The sequence below is a fragment of the Xenopus laevis genome, chromosome 8L, assembly GCF_017654675.1.
Source record: "Xenopus laevis strain J_2021 chromosome 8L, Xenopus_laevis_v10.1, whole genome shotgun sequence".
Taxonomy (NCBI): Eukaryota; Metazoa; Chordata; class Amphibia; order Anura; family Pipidae; genus Xenopus; species Xenopus laevis.
In genome coordinates, this window is record NC_054385.1 from 69078986 (window position 1) to 69104814 (window position 25829).

Sequence of the window (25829 nt, forward strand, 5' to 3'; positions counted from 1 at the left end):
TCACTTTAGCAGGGAATCAGAATAGGCATCATAGTGCCCTAGTACTTGTAAAATGTACTAAGAATTCTTGATAGAGAAGAACCTAAAATACTTGGGAATGATAAACTTAGCTGCTTCAAACCATGCCAGTCAGCAGAGCAAGAGTTTGCAACATTCTGTTCTATTTAGAGGGGTATAGATACACAGTATAGCACAAAGCAGTAGCATGGCTCATCTAGCTTTATGGGCAGCATGGTGGCACAGTGTTCATTATGACTGCCTTGTAGCACTGGTGGCTTAGGTTTGAGTACAGCCAAGGCGCTACTTGCAAGCAGTGTATATGTTCTTCCCGTGGGATTCCTTCCACACTCCAAAAACATGCAGGTCAATTGCCTTCTGATGAAATTGTCCGCGGTGAGCGTGAATGTGATTGGGACCTTTGATTTTAAGCTTGGGGCAGGGACTGATGTGAATGATGTTTAATTTCTATAAAGGCATTGGGTATATGTTGGCACTTCATAAATTAAGGATAATAATAATTACAGTATAATTTATTTATATAGTAACAGCTTAACATGCAGTGTTCCTTATCATTAAATCAGTCCCTGCCAGGCTTACAATAATAGGTCCCTACTATGCACACTATGGTCATGTATTTAATCAGAAGTCTGTTAACCTCTCTGTATGCGTTTGTAGTGTTGAATAAACCCATGCAGATGTATACAGACTCTTTACAGATAGTGTCCTGACTTGGTTTGAATTGAGGGCCCCAGCAATAAAATAAGCTTTTAAAAGGTTTTGAATGTGAATTTAATGTACTGGCAGATCGATTATATATAGAAGGCTACCTAAGATAGATACTAGCCGATTTTTGGATCGGATAGGCTATCTGACAGGGTCCATACACGCAGATAATCCCGTGCATGCACAAAGCATTCCCAGTGACTTTCCAATGTGTCTGTATAATATTATGCTCAAAGCTAATTGCCAAGACTTTCTATTTGATTTTATAAGAATACACACAAAAGGATTTTATAAACATGCACACAAAGTTAATTGCTATGACTCTCCGAAGTAAGTTTATAAACATATGCAAAATCACGGGTAGGACTCTCCAATGTGACTTTACAGAATATTTAAAAAGCATTGCTAGGTCCCTCGTAAGTGACTTCAGCACAAAACATTGCTTAGATCTGCAATATGGTTTTATAAATGTATGCACAAAGCTAATTGCTAGGATTTTGGTTTGTGATTTTTTTTTAAATCTGTTGAAAAGCAGTAAAAAGAACAAAGCATTACTAGGATTCTTCAGATTGACTTTATAAATATATACAAAAACAGCATTGCTCAGACTCCTTAGAATGACTTGCACACAAAGCATTGGTAGGATTCTGCAGTACAATGCGATCAGGAAAGTACTTGTTACATGAATGTTACTTGATTCAATATAATATCTCATCAGTTCAGTTCTGTAATTCGGAGCTTTCTGGATATACCTGTATTTGTTTTTTTTAACTCACAAGCACAAACCAGCCATTCACAGTCCTATATGGGTAATGTGTTATAAAGAGTCATATGTTGATCTACTAAGAAATACATATGACCCCATACATTTATAAATATAAGAAACAGCTGCCACATAATGCCTTTTGCAAAAGTTTCATAATATTGTTGATTTATTGCTTGGTTTATTCGGATGTAAGATTTAATTACGGAATCTCTTAGACATGGGAGGCCTCTTGTTTAACATAAAAAGCTCACCTAAAAATGATCTGTTAGTATGACGTAGACAGCAGCTTTCTAAAACAATTTGCAATGAGTCTTCATGGTTTTTAAGATATTATATTAAGAACTTAAAATAGAATTAACAGTAAAACTGAACCCTCACAGTTGATCTACCTTTTGGTTGCCAACCTGGACAACTAGACTAGTCTGCATTTTCAGTTGCAGACTAGAAACAGGCAAAACAAAAATGATAATTGCAAAACCATTAAAAAAATATGAAAATCAACTCAAACATCACTTTGAATAGGCCCATCTAAAACATACCAAAAGTTGCTAAAAGGTGAACACCCCCTTTTATAACTCAAATAATATATTATGAATATAAGTTTATATTATGACTTGTATGTGTACATAAAGCTTTCCTGTGCAAAATCATCCTCTGAGCATCAGTGGGGCTCTCCATTCAGACACAGCAATGCCTTTCCAATGAGGAATTATTCTTCTTCTGATAATACTAGGACTCTCAACTTATATAAGAAAAAGTACTTTGAATTTCCAGTGCGATTTTATAAACATACAGTATGTACAAAGCATTGTGACTATCCAAAGTAACTTAAAATGTATAGGACTATTCAGTCTGTACAAGAACTACTCTTGTTTTTACAAAAGCAACCCAAAATATTCTTCTTGTTAGGGCACCACTGCAACTTGCATCTCCTGCTGATCCCTAACTGGCGAATCTGTATGAAACACAAGTTGGATGGGATGCCTACATCCCTTTTGAATATAGTGCTGATAAATCAGTGCAGCAATTCTTCAAGAGGCAAAGGCAGTGTTTTCGACCTTGCACACTGCCTCAGAAGTAGTAATTGACCCCTACAGTCTGAAACATAGAAGCAAATATACACAAGAGATAGGTAAAAGCAAAGAAATATATAAATTATTACAATAATTGAGGTAACCAACTCAAATTTTAAGGCTGGAATAATTTGCCACATTTTGCATTTTTCATAATAAGAATACATTTAAATGTGCATTACTGTGATGTTTTTACCATAATACATTCACATTAAGTAGCACTAAACAGTCGTGGCTGAGATAGGGAATGCTATTTTGGAGGGAAATCTTTTAATCAACTTCTTGTGACTTAAACACTGGTGCCTTTTAATGTTGCTATGTACAAATATGTAATAAAATATACAATGTTGCAATGTTAAGGTGGTCATATATACTCCGCTTGTTTTGGTACTGTATGTCCATCCTGAAGTGAGCAGTATCGGGCTGATATAATTGTTGGCCTGAAAGTCAACAATTGGATCACAATTGCTACTATGCAGGAAGTTGAAATCAAGGACAGATGAGGTCCTTTGTCCGACAGGAAAATCAAACCTGCTAAATCGAGATCTGCATGATTTTCTACACAGGACAATAAGCTGCCAACGCTGTCTGTTGGCAGCTTTGATCTGCCCATGTATGGCCACCTTTTTTGTCTACTATAGCACCCAATCAAACTATAGCAACCTGGTTACCTGTTTAAAATGCAAAATCTTATTGGTTTGCTAGGGGTTACTACACTAGGGCAAACATTTTGTCATTTATTACATTTTCTCATTGGTGTCTTTTAATATATGAATCCAATATAATTAATATGTTCGGAATGTACTGTAGTAGTATTAGGAAGCTAAATGATTACCCAATAACCCCATAGTGACTCTACTGTATTGTTATTTGCTAAATGGCTGCTTCTATTCCTTGCAGGCTCGGAGAAGACTTTTACAGAGAGGCGATAGAACACTGTCGAAGTTACAACGCCCGACTGTGTGCAGAGAGGAGCATGAGACTGCCCTTCCTGGACTCTCAGACTGGAGTGGCCCAGAACAACTGCTACATCTGGATGGAGAAAACACACAGGGGTCCAGGTGAGAGGTGTGTGTGTGCCTTCAGCAATCACTCGGTAAACAGAAGGCAATGTAGCTTTGGGAAAAGATGATTTTAAAAAAATGTATTGCTTCCGGCATTGCCTGAGATACCAGTGCAGTACTGTGGCACATATCTCCAAATAACAATTCCCCAGACGTACATGAATAGGATGCTCCAGAGAGGCAGATAACATAGACATAATCTGACTCAGTATGAACTAAACAAATCTTTTTTTCCATAGATAGTTACTTTAAAAAGTATGGAATTATTCTACTTTTTATCTGCTCTTTTATAGGGGTCTGACTCTTTGTGAAGGTGTTTATATACTCCACTTAGAAACACTAAAGTTCAGTATTTACACTTGCTTTGCAGTATAACAAATCTATTTTCAACTGAATAAGTATCTAACTGAAGCAGATTTCTCATTGAAAGTTGGGTCTAAACTGGACACAAGACCATCTAGGTAGCCTGGCTGATGAATATGCTTTCTACAAAATGCTACAAAGAATGTTTAAATTTGCCTTTATATAATTTCTAATTGTGATTCAAAATATTAGATCAAAGATATATGCGAAGTATATAGCACAACAGAGAACTTATGTCTCTTTTCTAACAGTATACCAAAGAAGTTTGCTTCCTTATATAAAAAATATAAACATTAAGGGGCACATTTACTTAGCTCGAGTGAAGGAATAGAATAAAAAATAAAAAGTATTTTTTTGGCTACTTTGACCATCGAATTGGCTACTTCGACTTCGAATCAAACGATTCAAACTAAAAATCGTTCGGCCATTTGACCATTCGAAGTACTGTCTCTTTAAAAAAAACTTCGACCACCTAGTTCGCCACCTAAAACCTACGTAGCATCAATGTTAGCCTAGGGGGAAGGACCCCATAGGCTTTCTAGCCAATTTTGGATCGAAGGAAAATCGTTCGATCGTTGGATTAAAATCCTTTGAATTGTTCGATCGCAGTAAAAGCGGTAAATCCTTCGACTTTGATATTCGAAGTCGAAGGATTTTACTTTGAGGGCCCATGATTGTAAAATTGTACAGTTAAAATATCATATATAGCTTTACAGTATAATTATTGCCTGTGTGATTTGCTGCTTACACCCTTCCTGTTGGTAACATTTTACTACCACTGTTGCCTAAACCTGGAATTTATTAGTCCTGTCTAATATGTCTTGAGACACTGGGAAATATATAAAAAATGGGATGTTCCTGGGGAATCCTTGACAGGTTGGTTAATGGGATCTGTAATACTAAGGCCAGCACTTTCCACAGTGATGTAGATATACCTGCAGAGAAAATACCAGTCTATTCCTGTCTGCCCCAACTTCTGTGTGCACTAATGAATTCTAAACTGTGATACTATGTAAGCTAGGGATAAACTTTTTTTCTGTATTTTCTGGAGCAGCAGAGCAGCACATTGTCAAGATATTGGAGCATCTCCAATTGCTGTATAATTACTCTGGTTAGGCATATTATGAAAAGGAAATGCTATAGCATCAAGGTAATGTGTAAATTGCCTTGTGGATAGAGCACAAAATAAGCAAGTGTGACTTCTCCAGAAACAAATACATTTCCAAGAAATTATCTCTAAAGCAAATCCTGCCGTTGCACCCAAGCATGTGCACTCACAACCCCCGGCACACCTGGATGATATTTCTCAATACTATTCCTGAATCACATTTTTACTGGCTGGTTCCTCTGCAAGTTGGAATAGAAATTCAAATGACACATAACATACTGTTTGTATCTAAAAGACAGGATGAGTCAATGATTGGAAAGCCACTTACTGACTCATGTATATTTCATTTGTTGTACCAGTAAAAAAATGTTGGAATCAGGCTCGGATCTGCGGTGAGGCCACTAAGGCCTAGGGCAGCATAAAGTAAGGGGAGGCATGCCGACCAGTCGCACAGTCTTTCGCCTGTTTCTGGAGCGCTAAGAGCTCAGCACTTAAAGCTCCGGTAGAAAAAGGATGCAAGGATATATATAGTGAATAAAGTACCCCCTCTTGTAAAATATAAGGATATTATAAGTTACCAAGGAGTTTCATGACCATATAAAAACACGAGGCCGAAGGCCAAGTGTTTTTATACAGGTCATGGAACTCCGAGGTAACTTCTAATATCCTTATATTTTACAACTGGGGGTACTTTATTTATTATAATACACAAATTTCAGTGAGTGAGTCGTGTGACAGAAATTACATCAGAACTCACCGTTTATAACTGATGACATCAGAACTCACCATTTATAAGGATATAATTTACAGGATATTCAAGGCTTTTGTGTATTATATATGATATATTTCTCAGCACCTTATAGTGATTAGGCATCATTGAGAATACAATCACTAGTCCCTGTTGCATGCACACACACAATAATCCATTAACTTGCCTGTTTAAAGAGTGTGTGAGGAAACTGGAGAGGGAACGCACACAAGCACAGGGAGAATATACTTTGTTAGACTTACTTGAATTTGTCTGTAGGAACTTTAGTGGTCTGTAAATTGCTGTTGAAGTATATGTATTAGTATATCATGTTTCCATATATAAGTAATCTTGGTATTTCGGGAACCATGGCGTAGTAGCATTGATAATATAAGTGCTGCAACTGAATGGTTTATAACTTATGATCATACACATTTACATTTTCCTATGCAGGCAGAGATATTGGAATACAATTTAATATACATATACATGATGATGTAGCATCTCCTGACTCCAATTGAAGGCAGATACAATTTCAGAATGTGCTGATCTCTTGCTTTCTACTGGCAGACCAAAGCTGTTTGAATTTTCCCTTTTTTAAAAAAAAAAAAAAAAAGTCAACCTAACTCCCATCCACTTATTTAAAAAATAAGTTGAAAAAATTAGTGCAGAAAAAGTGTCTTTTTTCGAGTTGTTTGCCCAAAACCCCGACTTTTTCAGATTATTGTATGATAACCAGAGCAGATCATGATGTCAAGAAAAATCTTCAAATTGTAAATGGGACATCTGCCATTGACTTCTACATGAGCTGAACAGGTTTTAGCTGGAGTATTTTTGTATTTGAGTTTTAAGCAGCTTTTGGGGTATAATAATAGTGTCTGGATCTCATTTCCTTGCATGCAGTGGCTCTGGCTGCACTTACATAGAAAAGGGACCTTTATAATATTTAATTTTACCTGCTGTATCTACCTCTAAAATTAACCAACAACTTTTGGAGTATTATAATTGAAACTTGCACTACGTTTTTCTTCCAAGCTATTCTGGGTATTACACATGATGGAACTGGCCCTAGGATAATATGAACAGGCCCGGATTTGTGGAAAGGACACCAATACCTGGGCCTAGGTCATACTTGCATAAATAAAGGGGAGGGGACGGGGCAACAAACAACAGCAGGCCTAGGGGAACCTGCTATGTAAATCCAGCCATGACTATGAAGTAATCTGTGTAGAACATGTGTAGAACATTTCTTCAGTTAGCCTCCCTAAACATGAAAATCGCCCTCTGCCTATGCATAACACCATTCTAAGAAATAAATGGAGCCCTTGTGTAGTCTGTGAGCCATGAAAATCCCTTGACTCACCATTAATAGAACAACAGCCAAAAAATATTTTCCATGACCCTGACTGTTTGCTAAGACAGCAAAAATAAATAAATAAAATATATATATATATATATATATACATATAAACAGAATGGTTGAATATTATGACATTACAGGGCTTATACTGTTGTGTGGGTTTTTACTGTATGTTTGGCATATAACTATACATTTAAAAACTCCTATTTCATTCTGTGACACATGTTTATTCATTTGTTCCAAGGTCCTATGGTACTGCTAACATGATGATAACAATAAATAAGCTGTTTATTGTTCCACAAAATAAAGGACATATTCTCTATGGCATTCCTAGATACTTAACATTCGATATTAAATAGTGATCCACACACCAATTTCTACAGCTATACACTGATTTGTGAATTAATGGATTAGCCATAAAATATATACATAATACATTTTTGTGTTTTTACTCCTCTTACGCAGATATGTAGCTGTCAAGAGTGTAGTGTAGCATATAACAAAATGTGTTTTAAGGTGTTTTCAGTAAATGTATTTTTCTATATAGAGGGTCCATGACAAAATCCTTTTTCTATGTAAGTCTTAAAGGGGTTGTTCACCTTTGAGATAACGTTTAGTATGATGTAGGGAGTGATATTCTTAAACAATATGCAATTGGTTTTCATTTTTTATTATTTGTGGTTTTTGAGTTATTTAGCTATTTAGCTTTTTATTCAGTAGCTCTTCAATTTGCATTTTAAACAATCTGGTAGCTAGGGTCCAAATTACCTTAGCAACCATGCATTGATTTGAATAAGAGACTGGAATTTGAATAGGAGAGGCCTGAATAGAAAGAAGAGTAATACAAATTAGCAATAACAATACATTTGTAGCCTGTTACAGAGCATTTGTTTTTAGAAAGGATCAGCGACAACCATTTGAATTCTGCAAAAAGTCAGAAGAAAAAGGCAAATAACTATAAAACTATAAAAAAAAATAATGAAAACCAACTGAAAAGTTGCTTCGAATTTGTCATTCTATAACATATTGAAAGTTATTTTAAAGGTGAACCACCCCTTTAAAGGAACAGTTCAGTGTAAAAATATAAACTGGATTAATAAATAGACTGTGCAAAACAAAAAAGTGTTTCTAATATAGTTATAATGTAATCTATAAAGGCTGGAGTAACTGGATGTCTAGCATAACAAAACACGACTAATGTACAAGCCTGTATGAATTATAGCATGTTGTCAATCATTTATTTATACAGGTTTAAGATCTGTTATCTGGAATGCTTAGGACCCATGGTTTTCTGGATAAGAGATCTTTTTGTCATTTGGATTACCATTACTTAAGATTAAATATTAAATAAAGCCAATAGTATTACTTTGCCACCAATATGGATTCATGCAGCTTAGTCACAATCAAGTACAAGGTACTGTTTTATTTACAGTGAAAAAGGTAATAATTTTTAAAAATTAGAATTATTTGCCTAAAATGGACTTTATGTAAGATGGCCTTCCAGTAATTTGGAGCTTTCTGCATAACGTGTTTTCTCATAAGGTAACCTATGCCTGTGGGTTCAATATATTTTGTGGATGCCATAAAATTCTAAGTATTGTACTGGAAATGCATTTCTAATTCTGCCATACCTCTGTCAATGGATTTTGCAAGAGACATTGGAGAATGGAGAAGAGAAAGGATATATTTTTTTCCTAGTGAAGTGTTGATTAAAGGGATTCTTGTTGAGACCAGGCTGTATATGAGTAAAGCTAAAGGCTAAAGCTTTTGTAATATGTCAGTAAAAGTTGAGAGTGGGGATTTGCATTATAGTAAAGCTCATTACTGACCTGTACTGTACTATAAATTTACTATACTATAGCTACCAACTGGCCAAAGTGTATTCCTAATTGTCTGGTTTCCAGCCTGCAATATACATTGGGTTGTGTTTTTGAACTTACATTCCTAGTTTTAAATATCAGTTTTAATATTGCACGAAAATATATGAACCGAACAGTACAAATATATATTGACTTACAGTGTTTCTGTATCTTTGTTCAGGTTTATCTCCAGGACAGATCTACACATATCCTGCTCGCTGTTGGCGGAAGAAGAGGCGGTTGGATATTTTGGAGGACCCTCGCCTAAGGCCCTGTGAGTTTAAACTTGGTAAGGAGTTAGGTTAGGGATCCCAAGGTGTATTCTGCTAAAGAAGAGACTTGCAATGCACTGATCACAGTATACTGAAGAGTTAACTGCTGAGATTATAGTGAGGGAAAAGAATGAGCTGTAACAGGGCAAGGTATTGAACAAAGGTAGAAGAAACCACATGGAAGATGGAATTAAAGTACTAGAGAGATTGCAACGTCTAAGTAAAAAGAGTTTTGATGATACGTGTGGAAATTAAAAGTATTTTAAACTGATACTGACACTAAAAATTTTCTTTTCAAAATATTAATCTACATTAAAAGTTACATATAGGTCATTTTATGGTTTTTCACGGATAATACTGCTTTTGTAAGTAATTGTTACTTGAAGTTCTTAACCTGACTGATTTTCCAACCTGACTGTCCCATCTCAGCCTGTCAGAGTTTCTAATGCTAACAGACTTGCTGCACAAATATGGCAGCTCCCTCATAGAGGAATATGGGGGTAAGAAAGGTAATCTAAAAGCATCTGACAAATACTTTTATGGCAAAATTATAAATAGTATGCAAAAACAATATTATGATAGATCTAAAAAAGGTTATTTTCTGGTGTCAGTATCTCTTAAAGTTTACTGAATGCATGTCAGAACAAAACTGTTTAGCAGGAAAAGCATATATTTTTGTTCTCTTGTGTAAATTTGAAATAGTCTAGTAAGCGTTAGTACGTGAGTAATATAGGTGGGCGATGTATGTCTACTGAATGCAAGGGGCAGACAGTTTCCTGATTCCATCCAGTTGGAATTTGTAGGAGTCAGAGTGTGTGGGGCTCATTTATCAACACTGAGCAAATTAGCAGTAACCAATACCAACCAATCAGCGTTTGGCTTTTTTTCGTGCAGCTGCTGGTTGAACAATGAATGCAACAATTTGATTGGTTGCCATGGGTTACTGCCCATCGTCTAATTTGCCCAGTGTTGATAAATTATCCTACTGTTTACTATAAGCTGAGCATCAATGTTATTTAGAGGCAGAACATCAAGAGTCTGCTGGAGGCAGAGGAGAGATGGTTGGCATGCATGAGTATTTTGGACCTAAGGCATGTCAGGGATTATTAAGGGCCAGTGCGTTGATTTGAGACACAGGCATGCAATGTCTTTTTGAGGCATGACTCAGAGTGTGTGCTTGATCATTGATAAAGGGAATCTACTGGAGGTTGGTGTTGTTGAAGGTAAAGTACAGAAGACAACAGAGCATGTTGAGGGATAAGTATGTACTGCACAACACTGTAAGGTGTCTGTTGAAAGCAGGGTATTGCAATTAAGTTTATAGAGATAGAATTAATGGAGTGCTTACTGATCCCTTAACTGCACACTGTTAATAATGGATTGGCTAGCATTTTCTGGCGAGTAAGGGCCAGTGAGGTGGAGGCACAGATATATCAGTGAGATTTTGAAGATTGATCATACATGTTTTGATGAATGAAAAAGAGACAGTTCACCTGATGCAGCATTGTTTGTAGTCAAGCCTGATGTATTTGTTTTCTTATCTTTGAAAACCATATAAAATCCATACGATCATATAAAAGTTTTCTCAGTTCGTATCTGGCTGTGGCTGTGACAGGAGTGGACCTCTGCTCTGGAACACTTGCAGTGCCTTGCATGTCTCTTCAGAAGCATATCTTTAAACACCAAGGGCAACTATTAGATACTGCATTCTAGCTCATGTTCTCTAAATACCTTGTAATCATATTTCTATATGATGTGCACATGATGTTTATTAAAACGCATCAGTTTGTAAAGTTTTCCATTACAATTTGCAGGCAGGTGATAAGACAATATACTTCGCACCATCTAAATAAGTCCTGCTTTTATGCAGCAAGGAGATCCGCTCTCTGGCAGACGCCTAGTAATATGTATCTCTAAAAGATATTCAATCTGATCATCCTGCAATATACAGAAACCAGTTATTGAGCCTCCGCCTTTAGTCTGCAGTTCTTTATCCTACCTAAATGCAGCAAATGAGTCTGCCATTAGATTCTGCATTGAGGGAATGTTATTCGGTTAACGGTCTCTTATGGATCCTTTATATAATACATGCTTACAAATATTTGAAATGTTTCAAAATAAACCAACCAGCTGTGATCAGGTGCTGTCAGGTGAGCTACCTATTACAAACAGATGCCTATAATGCACAATCAATACTTTTGTTGTAACAAAACAGAGAATAACATTTATAGCCCTGTGCCTTGGGCTGTGCACCGTTATTAGCACCAGTATCATTAGAACAGCAATGGGATTTAAAATTTGCATTTTGTTTAGTGTGCTATAAGTTTATATACTGTATGCCTTTATTTAGTTTTACCTGATTCTCTGCTGTTTCGCTATGTGTGTGCTGGGGAGGGTAATTGTCTCATTTCACTCTCTGAGCAAGAGGCACATTTCATTCTGCCTGCTTGTGACCCCTCCCCCTCCCAAACTGCAGGTTCAAATCCCCAGTGTAGTGTTTCATTTTCTTCCATGTGAGCCAGATGGAATCCTTCTTAGAAAGAAGTAATATTTGGGAGCAGGAATATGATCTTGATATGATTGCAGTGTTGAATCAGTAATAAAAAACAGCAGAACCATGCCAACAGCTAAGATCATTAAACTATTTTCCATTGTGCTACGATTGGTAAATGAACAGAAATTGTCTCTTGATAAACAAATGTGGTTTTATATATATATATATATATATATATATATATATATATATATATATATATATATATATATATATATATATATATATATATATATATATGAGATATATGTAGCACAAGGCTTTCTCATAAGTGAGAGGGTTTTTACTTTGCGCTCTCAGCATCCAGCAGTTTTGGGAATAAAAATATATATATTATATTGTGTAGCAATTGAGAGATATTTTCAGTATGTACTTCAGGGATGTATAAGCAGCAGCAGCAGCAGGTGGGAGGCCTGTAGGTTGGAATTCGCCCCCCTCCTTCCTCCTCTTCAGACGTGGACCAAGCCTTCTACATTACTAGTACTTTAACTCCAACCTGTATAAAGAATATTCATTGTAAAATGAACATCAGTGGAGGTGGTATAGGATACATGTTTGGGTCCTATGGTGGTTTCCATACCCCTCCATAATCTCTAAATTCTTATTTTTCCTGTCCATATACTTGAAATTACCTTCCAGGCCCTCAGTACCTATTAGCTAGCTTTAGGGAAAAAAGACCTATATTTGGCAATTAATGAACTTGAACTACCAGCATCCAAGACACAGAACAAAAAATCTGCCTTTGTCCCTTTTATTCTCATGCTTCATTTGCCCTTATTCTTGCAAGTATCTTTACTTTACCCTGCAAGCGATGCTTTCATACTTCTCCAACTTGCTGTTCTTCAGCAGCCTTACTAATTATCTCTTTCCTCTTCTAATTCCAAATTGCACTTTCTCTTTGTGTCTAGTATCTATTTCTGCTCTGTATTCTTTTTTATTTCTTACTCTCTGCTTGCTCTCCATCCTCTCTGTTTCCTTTCTATCTCTCCCCCCTTTCTCTCTCTTGCTTCCACACTCCCCCCATTCTTTCTTTCTTCTCCCCTCTCACATTTTTCTTCAGCATTTTTTTTTTAATTCAGCTATTCGGTAAATGAAAAAAGCAGTTGCCATGGAAACTATCAAACCACATGACTAGACGCATTAATGTTTTTTTTGTATATTTGTCTGGAAAGAAAATGCAATTTTATTTCTCTTATAAAAAAAAGGCTGGAAGTCCATGCTACTAAGCAGACCAAAAATGGTATAAAACATATAAATATATATACCTATATATATATATATATATATATATATATATACATATATATTTTTTTTTTATTTCTGATACATTATTAAACTTGATTCCACAAATATTAAATGTGTTATGTTTTCAGTAATTTAGCCTAATTTGGCCTAATTCAGCAGCAAAATAAGCGTAGCCTTTTTTTAATAGGTTTTGCCTACTTTTTTTTTTTTTTGTTATATTTGGCACTCATTAGTTGCATGTGTATTTTGTTTGTCATTTACTAATGCGGTCATAACATTGGTCAGTTTATCCATAGGCACAAAAGAAAAAGATTGTTGGGCAAAGGAGGTTGTTTTGACAGTGACCACTGAGGCCTAAATTCATGTAGCCCATCAAGAGAACCTTTGTAAACAGTTATTGTAGTATAAGATTAGCAGATCATTGCAAAAATCAAGGGCACTTCTAATTAGGGTTGCCACCTGATCAGTTTGAAACTGCTTTCACATTCTCTTGGAGGACAAGGAATTGAGTATGCAAACTTCCTAAGTCACATGGCTGAGGGCACCTGGGAAACTAACAACATGTTAAATTTTTTGTTAAATATATATATATAAAGAAAAACTTCATCATACTGAAATAAGAAACTTTCTAAATACATTCAATTAAATATTCTGCACCGTTTCTTAAATAATCAAGTTTATTTTCACTATTCCTCTCTCAGCATCTGTTTCACTTCATTCTTCATGCAGCAATTGGGTCAAATATTCATTGACAGTTAGATCCAATATATCTTATGGGGGGGCCTTTCTTTCCTAGCAGATGTATTAGCGCTCACTCAAATAACTGATTCCAGCCCAAACCAGATCTAACAAAATAGCTGCCTTTTGCACAAATCCTGCATGTAGAGAGACATGATGTCTGGTAATTTTAATAGAGTGAGCTCTAATACATATTCTAGACAAAAGGAGCCCCCCTATAAGATATATTGGATCTAACTGTCAATGAATATCTGACTCATAACTCCTGCATGAAGAGAAACAGTTGCTGAGAGATGGATAGTGAAGGTAAACTTGATTATTTCAGAAACAGTACAAAATTTTGAAAAGATTATATTTAGACAACTTCTTATTACAGTGTGCTGAAGCTTATATTACATTTAATTTTTGTGATAGCTCCCCTTTAAAGGAATTGTTCAGTGTAAAAATAAAAACTGGGTAAATAGATAGGCTGTGCAAAATCAAAAATGTTTCTAATATAGTTAGTTAGACAAAAATGTAATGTATAAAGGCTAGAGTGATTTGATGTAAAACATGTCAGTCACAACACTGCTTCCTGCTTTTCAGCTCTCTTGGTTTACACTGACTGGTTACCCTGGCTACCAGGCAATAACCAATCAGAGACTTGAGGGGGGGCCACATGGGTCATTTCTGTTGCTTTTGAATCTGAGCTGAATGCTGAGGGTCAATTACAAACTCACTGAACAGAAATGTACCATGTGGCCCCCCTTCAAGTCGCTGACTAACTCAGAGTTAGAGAGCTGAAAAGCAGGAAGTTGGATTCTGGCTGTTTTATTAGACATCTGTTCACTCCAGCCTTTATATATTACATTTTTGGCTAACTAACTATATTAGAAACATTTTTTATTTTGCACATCCTATCTATTTACACAGTTTTTATTTTCACACTGAACTGTTCCTTTAAGGTTGCAGGGCAACAGTGCTTTGGTGTTTTGGGCTGTATGTATTTCTCATGTGTCATAAGCCCCTATAAATTCTGTATGCTGTAGGCTAGTCTGTTCAGATGCAAAATTATCCATTTGAAAATGTATTAGAAGCAAAGATACTGATTCTTCACCTTTAGAGGTGATCTGAAAACTTTGATCAATACTGTTTAAACAACATTTACAGATCTTTGCAGGAACGGGTAGCAACCACTAAATAGAAGACTAGAGCTGGAGGTGTGCTTAAAGCTTACAAAGTAGCAGAGTAGTATTAAGGATAAATAGCAAAGACACTGTTCATCCAGGTGATACTTCCCCTTTAAGATAATTTTATGAGGTCAGACATATGATTATGAAATGTGCTTAATGGGACACAAAACAAAGTTAATGTGTTACTGGAACAGACAGGTCTGTGGGGAGAAAGTTAGTGGGACAGACTAGAGTCAGTTTTGTTACTGGGACACACAGTTTGAGGAATGGGGCTAATGGGATAGACAGGCCACTGGGGATGTTGTTTCTGGGACAGATACTGTATATTACAAAAGACCCTACAAAGAGAAATTCTATAAGTAGTATTTAGCAGGAAATACCGACAATGGCATGTGAAGTTTTGTGATGCTTTTCAGTGGTGTAATGAGTTACGGAGCCCCACAGAATAAATGTTTGTGTAGTAAAATCTAATATATTCTGGATGATTAAACAAGCACTAATTATAACAGGATAGATTCATCTGGGTACTTCAGTTTCCTCCCACACTCCAAAAATATACAGGTACCTGTACGTTAATGGAATCCTGAAATAAACTGACCATAGTGTGTATGAATATGATAGGGAATTAGATTGTAACCCCCACAGGGGCAGGGACTGATGTGAAAGATGTATAATTTCTGTAAAGTTCTGCACAATGCTGGCACTGGAGAATATGCTGGATTGATATAAATTAATAGTAATGGATTACTGAACCAGATGTAGGGATGGCATTGCAGGGACATACAGGTAAGTGGGGATGGTATTACAGGGACATATATAAATGTTGGAATGGCAATTTTTCACAGACAAATGAGTAGGGATGGCATTACAGATGATTGGCGAAAGTATTGCATGGACATACAGATAAATGTGGATAGCTTACAGGACAGGCAGATCAGTTTATTGTATTACTGGCAGAGAAGATTGTTGGGAATGGTAGCACTTGCAGAGAAATCACATCATTAGGTATACTATTATGGGAAAGACATATCAATGGGGGATACAATACTGGGACAGAGTCTAGCATACCTCCCAACTGTTTTTCTCGGGACAGTCCCAATTTTGACAGCTGAACCCGCAGTCCTAGATTGTTACTGAAATATCCTGACTTTCTCTTTTATCTCCTGCACTGAACAGCCAGACAAAGTTTCTAACTTAATTGGCTTTTGGCAGAGAGCCCAGAATGGATACTTAGTTACTTTTGTAACAGTTTAAGATAAGCAGGTCTCTTGGGGAAATTGATTTGCAGTTTAAAGGAACAGTTCAGTGTAAAAATACAAACTGGGTAAATAGATAGGCTTTGCAAAATGAGTTTATAATATAGTTCATTAGCCAAAAATGTAATGTATAAAGGCTGTGTGAAGTGAAAGTTTATAAAGGCTGGAGGGACTGGATATCCATGGGTGGTGGCAGACGAGGCTACTGGGGGAGATTAGTCACCCAGCAACAAATCGCCTCTTCTTTGGTTGACTAATCTCCTCTAAATGCCTTCATGCCGGCTAGAATGTAAATTGCCGTTGGGATGGCACACGGAACGATTTGTTTTCCGAAGTCGCCTGAAGTCGCCTCACGAGGAAAACCAGTAGCCTAGTCTGCCATCACCCTAACAGAGCAGAACACTACTTCCTGCTTTTCAGCTCTCTAACTCTGAGTTAGCCAGCGACTTGAATGGGGGCCCCATGGGACATATCTGTTCAGTGAGTTTGCAATTGATCCTCAGCTGAAAAGCAGGAAGTAGTGTTCTGGCTATTATGTTAGACATTCAGTCACTCCAGCCTTTATACATTAATTTTGGCTAACTTACTATATTAGAGACATTTTTTTTTATTTGCACATACAATCTATTTGCCCAGTTTTTAATTTTATACTGAACAATTCCTTTAAAGGGCAATTCACCTTCATTAACAAAACTGCAATAGCACATAAAAACCACAGAAATGTGTTCAAACTTTCATAACCTGCCAAATTTTGTAAAATGGACATGGTAATTAGGGAGTATGGCCACAAAAATGGGCATGGTCAAGAAATTGTCGCCGCAGCAAATCTTTTTGTCCCTCTTTCTATTTCCAAAATGTTGGGAGGTATGGACTAGTGAATTTAGTATTACTAGGACAGTCAAATCAGTCAGGATAACATTATTAGGACAGACAGATTATTGCTGATGGTATTACTTGGACAGAGATCACTGGGCATGATATTCAATTAAATCAGTGGACATGGTATTCCTGGGACAAACTGATCAATAAGGATGGTATTCCTGGGACAGATTGATGAGGACAGAAAGAAAGGGAAAGAAAGATCAGTGGGGATTGTGTTACTGGGAAGAGTTTGATAAACTGGATTGGATGTTACTAAATTTGAATTAGCACTTTTGCAAAACATGATAAATCAGTAGTAATAGTTCAGATTGGTAAAACCTATACGTTTTAATATATATATGTGATCATCTGCCTTTGTACTACTGCAGGCTACATGACAAACCAAACAACCAAACCCCCTTAACCCCCACCCCTGCACCATACTGATTACTTCCTGCCTACACTTTGATTGGCTGTTTATGGCTAATTGCAGACTGAAGTGTCTTTTTATGGCCTTAACTGTGCTAATGGGTCGCCTTTCTGTGTCTAATATATGTGGGAGGGAGAACATCTGCTTGGCATATTCTTCCCTTGGAGGGCACAATGACTGGTAGTGACAGACTCATACATAGGCATACATGTGCATGAATGTACAGCTGTAAATATGCATTATTATGCAATTTATACTGACATTTTAAGAACTCACATTGTACTTAAAAAATGTGTCCGTTATTGTGATATAGTTTATATATATATCTGTAGCACAATTAGGGTTTAGATGCCTATAATAAGCTCCCATTTTCTTATTCCACCTTTCTAGAGCTCATCAACATATGCAAAACCCTGCATACAAATGATGGGGCTTAATCACAATTCAGTGCAGGACACTGACACTGAGGACAACTATAGTGAGTGTCTTTGGACACTTGTAATACTTATTAGAATGACAATATATTGTATAGGCTATAACTTACTTACTTAGGTCCCTTCTTTGGGTATGGTCAGTGTTAGTTTTCCTGCCGTAGGCAAACTTTATGTATGGAAGCCCTTAAAAAGAAAGGAATGTATGGTGGCAAAGCATTAGAATAAAAAGGTGCAGTGGCAAAACAGAAAAGAACATTGGCATCAGGTATCATTTATAGTGGTGAAGTTGGAAAATAGTGCACAAAAATCTGACTGCCAGAGAGAAGGAATAACTAGAAGAAAGTGGAGAGCCCAAAAAAAGAAATGAGGAAAAGAAAAAAAAAGACTTCGGAGAATGGTTAGAAAACTAGAGAACAGAAATACAGAATGGGAAAAAAGCAGGAGAGTAAAAAGAATATACATGAAGAAGGAAATGAATTAGGCATAAGCTGTATCTACATAATTATGAGGACATATTGCTGTACTTACCTACTACCTCTTTTTATTGGATATGGCTGAATAAATAATAAGGGAACTTTTGCTTAAAGGAACAGTAACACCAAAAATGAAAGTATTTTAAGGTAACGAAAATATAATGTACAGTAGTGCTGCACTAAAAACTTGTGGGTTCGCTTTAGAAACACTACTGTTGTTTATATTAAAGTGGACCCGTCACCGAAAAAAATTATTCAAAATCTTATTTTATCACATTAGTCAAGCAAAATGAACTTTAATTACACTATATAAATTATTTGAATCTTGTTACGTTCAGTCTGGGAATTCATAATTATAACAAGCAGGCAGAAGCCATTTTGTGGACACTGTTATTAAGACAAGCCTTGTATCATCTCAGAATCTTGTTTGTGCACCAGAATGGGGGACCTGATGTCCATCCCCATGCCCTGGCTACACAATTAAATGGTGAAGAGAACGGGAGGAATGTGGGGAGAGCAGTGACATCTAGGAAGTGCTGAATGGAAAGTGAAAGTAATTGTCTGCCCCGCCTCTATGCCTAGGCATAGAGGCGGGGCAGACAATATTTGATTGACAGCTACGATTTTTAAATGAGTTTACAACAGCTATGAATGCTTTAATAAAAAAATAGAAATTGGATTTCATGTTTAATTTGAAAAGGACTTTTATTATACAGATTTTTGTATCTGGATGACGGGTCCACTTTAACAAGCTGCTGTGTGGCCATGGGGGCAGCCATTCAAAGCTGAAAAAGGAGAAAAGGCACAGGATACACAGCAGATAACAGATTAACTCTGTAGTATATAGTGGGATTCTTCAGAACATATCCGTTATCTACTGTGTATCCTGTGCCTGAATGGCTGTCCCCATGGCTACACTACAGCTTGTTTATATAACCTATAGTAGTGTTTCTGAAGTAAACCCAATGGTTTTACAAGTGCAGCACAACAGTACATTATATTGTCATTCCTTAAAAGCACTTTCATTTTTTGGTGTTAGAATTCCTTTAAAAATGTGTGGATTGAAAAAAAAATGCAGGATTTTTCCTCCTACAATATATGACCTTCTCTTTCTATAATGCTTCACCCATACTTTTCCAATTTTCTTTTTCTAGTAAATGAATATTTTGAAAACTTTGTTCAAGGAAGAAATGCATTCCCTCCTTTCTTCCTTCTCGCATTCCTTTTTTTTTCCTTTTTCAGCCCCAGCAAACAATTCTTTTGTCTGATTTCTATGCAGCCATACTGTTTGTATATGCTTATAAATCATGCTGCATCTTGTGTGCAGGAAAATCTATGCACCCTTCATTCATCTGACTACTGTCTAGCACATTGTTCAAGGTCAAGAGAATATTATTATCAGAATAAACTCAGGCATCTGTTGCAAGAACACAAAGACAGAATACCTGGAATTATTCAGCAATATCATCATTAAAACAAAAGCTTCAATTGAAGCAGCTGGTAAGAAAAAAACAATAAGCAGAGTATAATATTTTTTTCCTGCCTTCCTATTTGGATTTAATTTACAATACTCTCTATAAATGTGTGCCCAGATCTAAATTTTAGGGTTATTGTGAATGGCACCAGGGTATGCTGTCATGTTGCATTCTAATTATATAGAGCTTAGGTTAATTCAGTAGATGCCTCTGATCTGTCGACTGGAAAATTTTTCCAATGATCATATGTACTTTGCCATTCTTTGCCAATTTAACCAGCAGCTACCTCATTCACTCTTCCTCATTACCTACCTCTGCACTAGCTCATCAAGTCCAATAGGAGGCAATATGTATTAAAAGCTGGGATGTAATTTAGCTCTTGACCTCCATGACTGTATAGCCACTATAAAGCTGTGTTCAGCAACAACTATAAAAAAAAGCTTGCATATAAAATGTGTTCCTCCTTTTTTTAAAAAAAAATATAAAATATATTTTGGGATTATGTAATTAAAGGCACATTCTGTACCCATAACTTGGCAGAGCACCTGTGCAATAGTCTGAGCATTCATCAAGCTGATTCTGTGCTCACCCCGCCAATTTAATTGGTTATTTGTCTAAACAAATTATTCTGTTCGTTAATTTCTTACCCACCCATCTAAATGCAGAATCTCTTTTTGTACTAATGCTGACATTGGTAATAATAATAAGCAATAACACCTTTCTTGTTTGTTCCTTGTGCCAGACTATGAGGTACCCCTGAAGAAGGAAAGTAGTTTGCCTGAGGGTCCAGTCCTAGAAGCCTTGCTGTGCGCTGAGAGTGTGGACAAGAAGTTAGAGCTCAAAGAGGAGGAGGCTGTCAGTGATTGTCAGGTAAGAGGCTCTACCTTGGGTTGCCATTATTGCATATACACACACATCTGTTTTAGATTACAATTAAACAATATATATCATAACCATATAGTTACATTGTTAATATTGGCTGAAAAAAAGACAAAAGTCCATCAAGTTCAACCCTTCTAAATGAACCCCAGTGCGTGCACACACACACATACACACACACACACAAATATATAGACCTGTCTATACACTATTCCCATATGTAAACTATATATACAATTGCCTAAACCAGATCACAATAGCCTTGGATATTATTCTTGCTCATGAAGTAATCCAAGACACTCTTAACATAATCTGCAGTCACACCATCACCTAACAGGACATTCCACAACCTCAGTGGTTGTAGCTAACTTTGCTGCTTCAAATGAAAGATCAGTTCCTCGAGTCTACGGTTTATGCCACACAGGGTTGTCTCTCGGCATGCGTATAAGCACAGGCTGAAAAACGGCTCATGCATCTTCAGTGTTGTCTGCTCCCAGAGCCACTGCATTGGGTACAGACAATATATTCTCAGATAGTCTTAGGTCTTTCGCTCTAATACATGACACTCTAATACATTCAACAAAAGGGAAAAGGCACACAGAGCATTTTAACAACATTTGGGGTTATGTTATTAAAGTTCAAAGCTTGCTGTCGATCTAATTATCTATAGCAACCAGCAGGTAGCATTTATTGGTCACCTGTTTAAAATCAAACATATAATTTGTTGCTTTAAGTTACTGCACCTGGGCAAACTGTTTGTGTCCACATATGGGGCATAGTCTTCTCTTGAGTAACCAACAATCAAAATCAATTTAACCTCTTAATCTGAAACATGCTGAAAGGCTAGTGTAAAGTTAAAAGTCAAGCAGCTGCTGATTCACAATTTTTGACCAAACATGCATCTAATTCCATGTATGGGACCAAAGATCCCTTATTCAGTTCTGGTTAAACTTGCCTCTGCCTTCAACATTGATCCCTGGGTATTTTTTCAATCTGCCCAGACTATTTTATCAGTACAACATATTTTTCTCCACTAATGGATTTAATAAGACAATGATCTGTCGTTTGCTACATTGTCTGAAGAATCAAAACCAGCAGTGCAATAAAAAGACAGGGGGACATGCAAATATTAATTTCAGTAACAAATATAACTATTTACTGAGATCAATAAAGTTGCTTAGAATTATATTTTCTGTCATTATAGAGAGAAAGCTTTACCCTTGGTTTGCTTCAACCATTATGCTTAGTTTATCATGTCAAGCAGAAGTAGAAAGGTTCAATTTTGAGGAAGATGATGAAGAGGAAAATTAATAATGTATTGATATATGGTATTGCATTTTGGGTGGATAAGCCTTCCTGTTATTCCCTTCCTACGCTTATAACTTTATAAGGCCTCTCCAGTGTGTAGTGAACTGTAATAGAAACATTGATCCATGACCCTTGTGAGTTATTAAGATACCTTAAAGCACTGCAAGACAACTGGAAAAAGACGAAAGTAAAGAAAGGCAGATAAGTACCTGGAAATGCACTTCAATATGCAAGCATTAGGTTACTCATTTCCATTACGATGTATTTCCTATTTACTAACTACTAAAAAAGATCAGTGCTGAAATAGAACAAATACATTTATATTCAGGTAAATAAGGGCAATGACAGATGTAGCATCTTGTCCGCGGGGAACCATCTTACATATGGCAATCCAGCTTAATTGAAGGAAAATGCCTTCCACATGTTTAACAAGTGACAAACCCTTTTTTGTCATTGAAAAGTATTTTCGGAATGCTTTGTTGCTCGTGCAAGAGGCCATCTTCTGTTCGTGACAAAGCAATATGTCTGCCATTAGCCTAAAGGATGCAAGATTTGAAGACTGCTTGAGGCAAACATGTCAAACCTGACTGATATGCAGTTCCAAACTCAGTGAGGGCTTCGTACACAATAGAAAATGAATACTATATCATATGAAATGGAAGCAAACGTCTTTTATATATTATGATAATCCTTTCTGGAATTCTGTATTCTGCAATAGTATTGACTATTGATTTTTGCAGTTTTAACCACATTATACAGAACCAGAGAAAAACATTGCCAGAACTGATAATACAAATGGAATCTAACTTTCATACACGAATATTGATGCATGGAGTCCATCATTTTTGGATTAGTCTGAATACCGATTACTCCAAGAAATATTCATCTGAATCCAGAATAAAATCCCAACTCTGTGTGCATTATAATTGTACAATAAGTTGGCACATTTAGTTGTCTAGAGCTTTAATGTCCCCAGAGTTTAAAGGAACAGTAACACTAAAGAGTGAAAAAGTTTTAAAGTAATGCAAATATAATGTACTGTTGCCCTGCGCTGGTACAACTGCTGTGTTTGCTTTAGAAACACTACTATAGTTTATATAAACAAGCTGCTGTGTAGCCATGGGGGCAGCCATTCAAAGTTGAAAAAGGAAAAAAGGCACAGGATACTCAGCTGATTACTGTTCCTTTAAGGGTTTTGGATTCGGCTTAGCTAAGCATGTAGGAACTGGTAATATTCAAACCCTGCAAACAGTGCTAGGATTCAACCCAGATTTAGTGCATTCCTACTAAAAAGGGACCTATGTGGTGCTGACCATGACTCTGGAAGCTTTTACTTTATCAGATACAGTTTTTTGAATAAAATGATGCATATGATGCCTATTGGGGGGAGTTTCTAACCCAGGACATGGTCTTTTCAGAAACCACAGATCGGGGAGATCCCTCATGAACTGGAGGGTGAAGATCTTGATGACGATACCCCAAAACGCAAGAATAGAACTAAAGGAAAGGTATGTAATCGAGTACTATTATGTAAGATATGGAGCTGATTTGAAGACTGGTTTGTGAAAGAAAAGGTGGTTTCAAAATCTGTGCAAAATGTCCTAGTACCATCTCTCTGTAAAAACTTTACTGAGTTGTTATGTGCTAGCTCAACAAGTTCTCCTGCACTTCTCTAGTCTGCCGGTAAAAATGATGCTTGATGCCAATGTTATTAATAGGAAAAAACAGCAAGAATATTGGAAGGCCGGTATTTTTTCCCTAGAGGTGACTGGAGACAGAAAGTGGATCAAAGAATATGGGCAGGTAGAGAGAAACAGAATGCCAGTTAAAAGTAAAAGGGAAAAAAATGAAAGTGTGAGGAGAAGTGAAACTTTTGTACAGGTGTGGGATACATTATCTTGAAACCCCTTATCCAGAAAGCTCCGAATTACGGGAAGGACATCTCCCATAAACTCCATTTTAATCAAATAATTACAGTTTTTAAAAATTATTTCCTTTTGTTCTGTAAAACAGTAGCTTGTACAGGTATAGGATCTGTTATCCGTTACTGGAGGCAAAACAATCCTATTGGGTTTAATTAATATTTAAATGATTTTTTAGTTGACTTGAGGTATGGTGATCCAACTTACAGAAATATCTCTTAGCCGGAACACCCCAGGTCCAAAGCATTCTGTATATTAGGTTCCATACTTGATTGTACTTGATTCCAGCTAAGGTATATTTAATAATTATTGGAGGCAAAACAATACTATTGGGTTTATTTTATGTTTAAGTGATGTTTTAGTAGACATATGGTATGGCGATTCAAATTATGGAAAGACCCCTTGTCTGGCAAACCCCAGGTCCCGAGCATCCTGGAAAACAGGTCCCGTACCTGTATAAGGATATGAAAAACAATAAGAGGATGATGAAAATTGTAAACTAGTAGTGCCATGTGGGTGTAACCAATAAATTCATACATGAAAATAGATCACAATAGAACAATTACTAAACCTCTAGACTCTCTCTCTGACAATTGCCTCCCCTGCTCAGTTCCTCTGTCTCTTCCCCTGTTTCTCAGCCCTCATTCCCAGTTGCTATCATTTACCTCCAGAGTAATAGTGGCAGTTCAATACAAAATCTGTCCAAACAAATCCTATACATGTGGTGAATGAAGCTGTGAATTTCTTTTTTTGGTAAATTTTGAGATTGTCTGTTCCCCTTTGATAAATATATACCCCATGTTACTGTTCCAACCCCCCAGACTTGTCTTTACTCTCTCACTGTCCTCCAGTCCTTAAGTGGTTTTTCTTTCTATACGTCTCAATCTTCACTAATGCCTTTATCCATTTACTTTGCCATTTTTCTTTATTCCAAACCCCATTCCTGTCACATGTATGCAGATACCCCCCCCCACACACACACTTTCTGTTCAACAAGCTTCTTGACAAATAACATGTACCAGATTGCCAATATCAAAATAAAGTGCTACGTGTGGACAATTTATAACCATGCATGCATCCAAAAAGAGAAGGCTCGCATACATCTGTACATTACTGACAGGCTACCAATAAGGAAACTATCAGCTGAAAAGATAAAAAAGGAGTTGTCCTGATTATAATTCACATTACAGAAATAGCATTAAAACCACTTGTGAAACATGCAGACAGAATACTGTGTGACAAGAAGAAATCAAGGGACACTGAGTTGGAATTCTAGAGGAGGATTTAAAGGTTAATGGGATAAAACAAACAATTACTTTTTCTTTTCAGGCCTGTGGAATTGGAGGCATGAAAAAAAGACAGGACCTCTCAACTTTAGAAGATAGAGACAAACCCTACGTCTGTGACAGTAAGTGCAAGATCACATAAGAATAATAGATTTGGTAATTAAAGTTTTATTTTATCATGGCCAATTATGCTGACACAGTTTTTTAAGTTTGACAGTTAAGAGTAGCCCTTTCCTTGCAGTAAAATAAGGCCTTTTGCTTGTACACTGCCTACTAATCACTGGCTAAATATTATGCTGCACTTTTAATACAGTGTTACCCAGAGCATTCCCTTGTGTGGCTTCAGACCAGATATTTACAGTTCACAGATTAGTGCAGGTATAGGACCTGTTTTACAGAATGTTTAGGACACAGATCTTTCCATGATTTGGATCTTCCTACCTTAAAGGGATCCTGTCAC

The 25829-nt window shown here is 36.6% G+C and overlaps 1 protein-coding gene across 2 annotated transcripts in view; it reads left to right on the plus strand.

Moving 5' to 3' along the window:
- dpf1.L (double PHD fingers 1 L homeolog) overlaps positions 1-25829 on the plus strand; it is a 63096-nt gene that overhangs the window by 21783 nt on the left and 15484 nt on the right. Inside the window, exons 2-6 of one of the 2 annotated variants that reach the window (XM_018230214.2) lie at positions 3463-3623; positions 9246-9353; positions 20717-20844; positions 23580-23669; positions 25413-25491. In XM_018230214.2, coding sequence (XP_018085703.1) covers positions 3463-3623; positions 9246-9353; positions 20717-20844; positions 23580-23669; positions 25413-25491 — 566 coding nt within the window. The remainder of the gene's footprint in view (positions 1-3462; positions 3624-9245; positions 9354-20716; positions 20845-23579; positions 23670-25412; positions 25492-25829) is intronic. The other variant, XM_018230215.2, reaches the window with a different exon arrangement.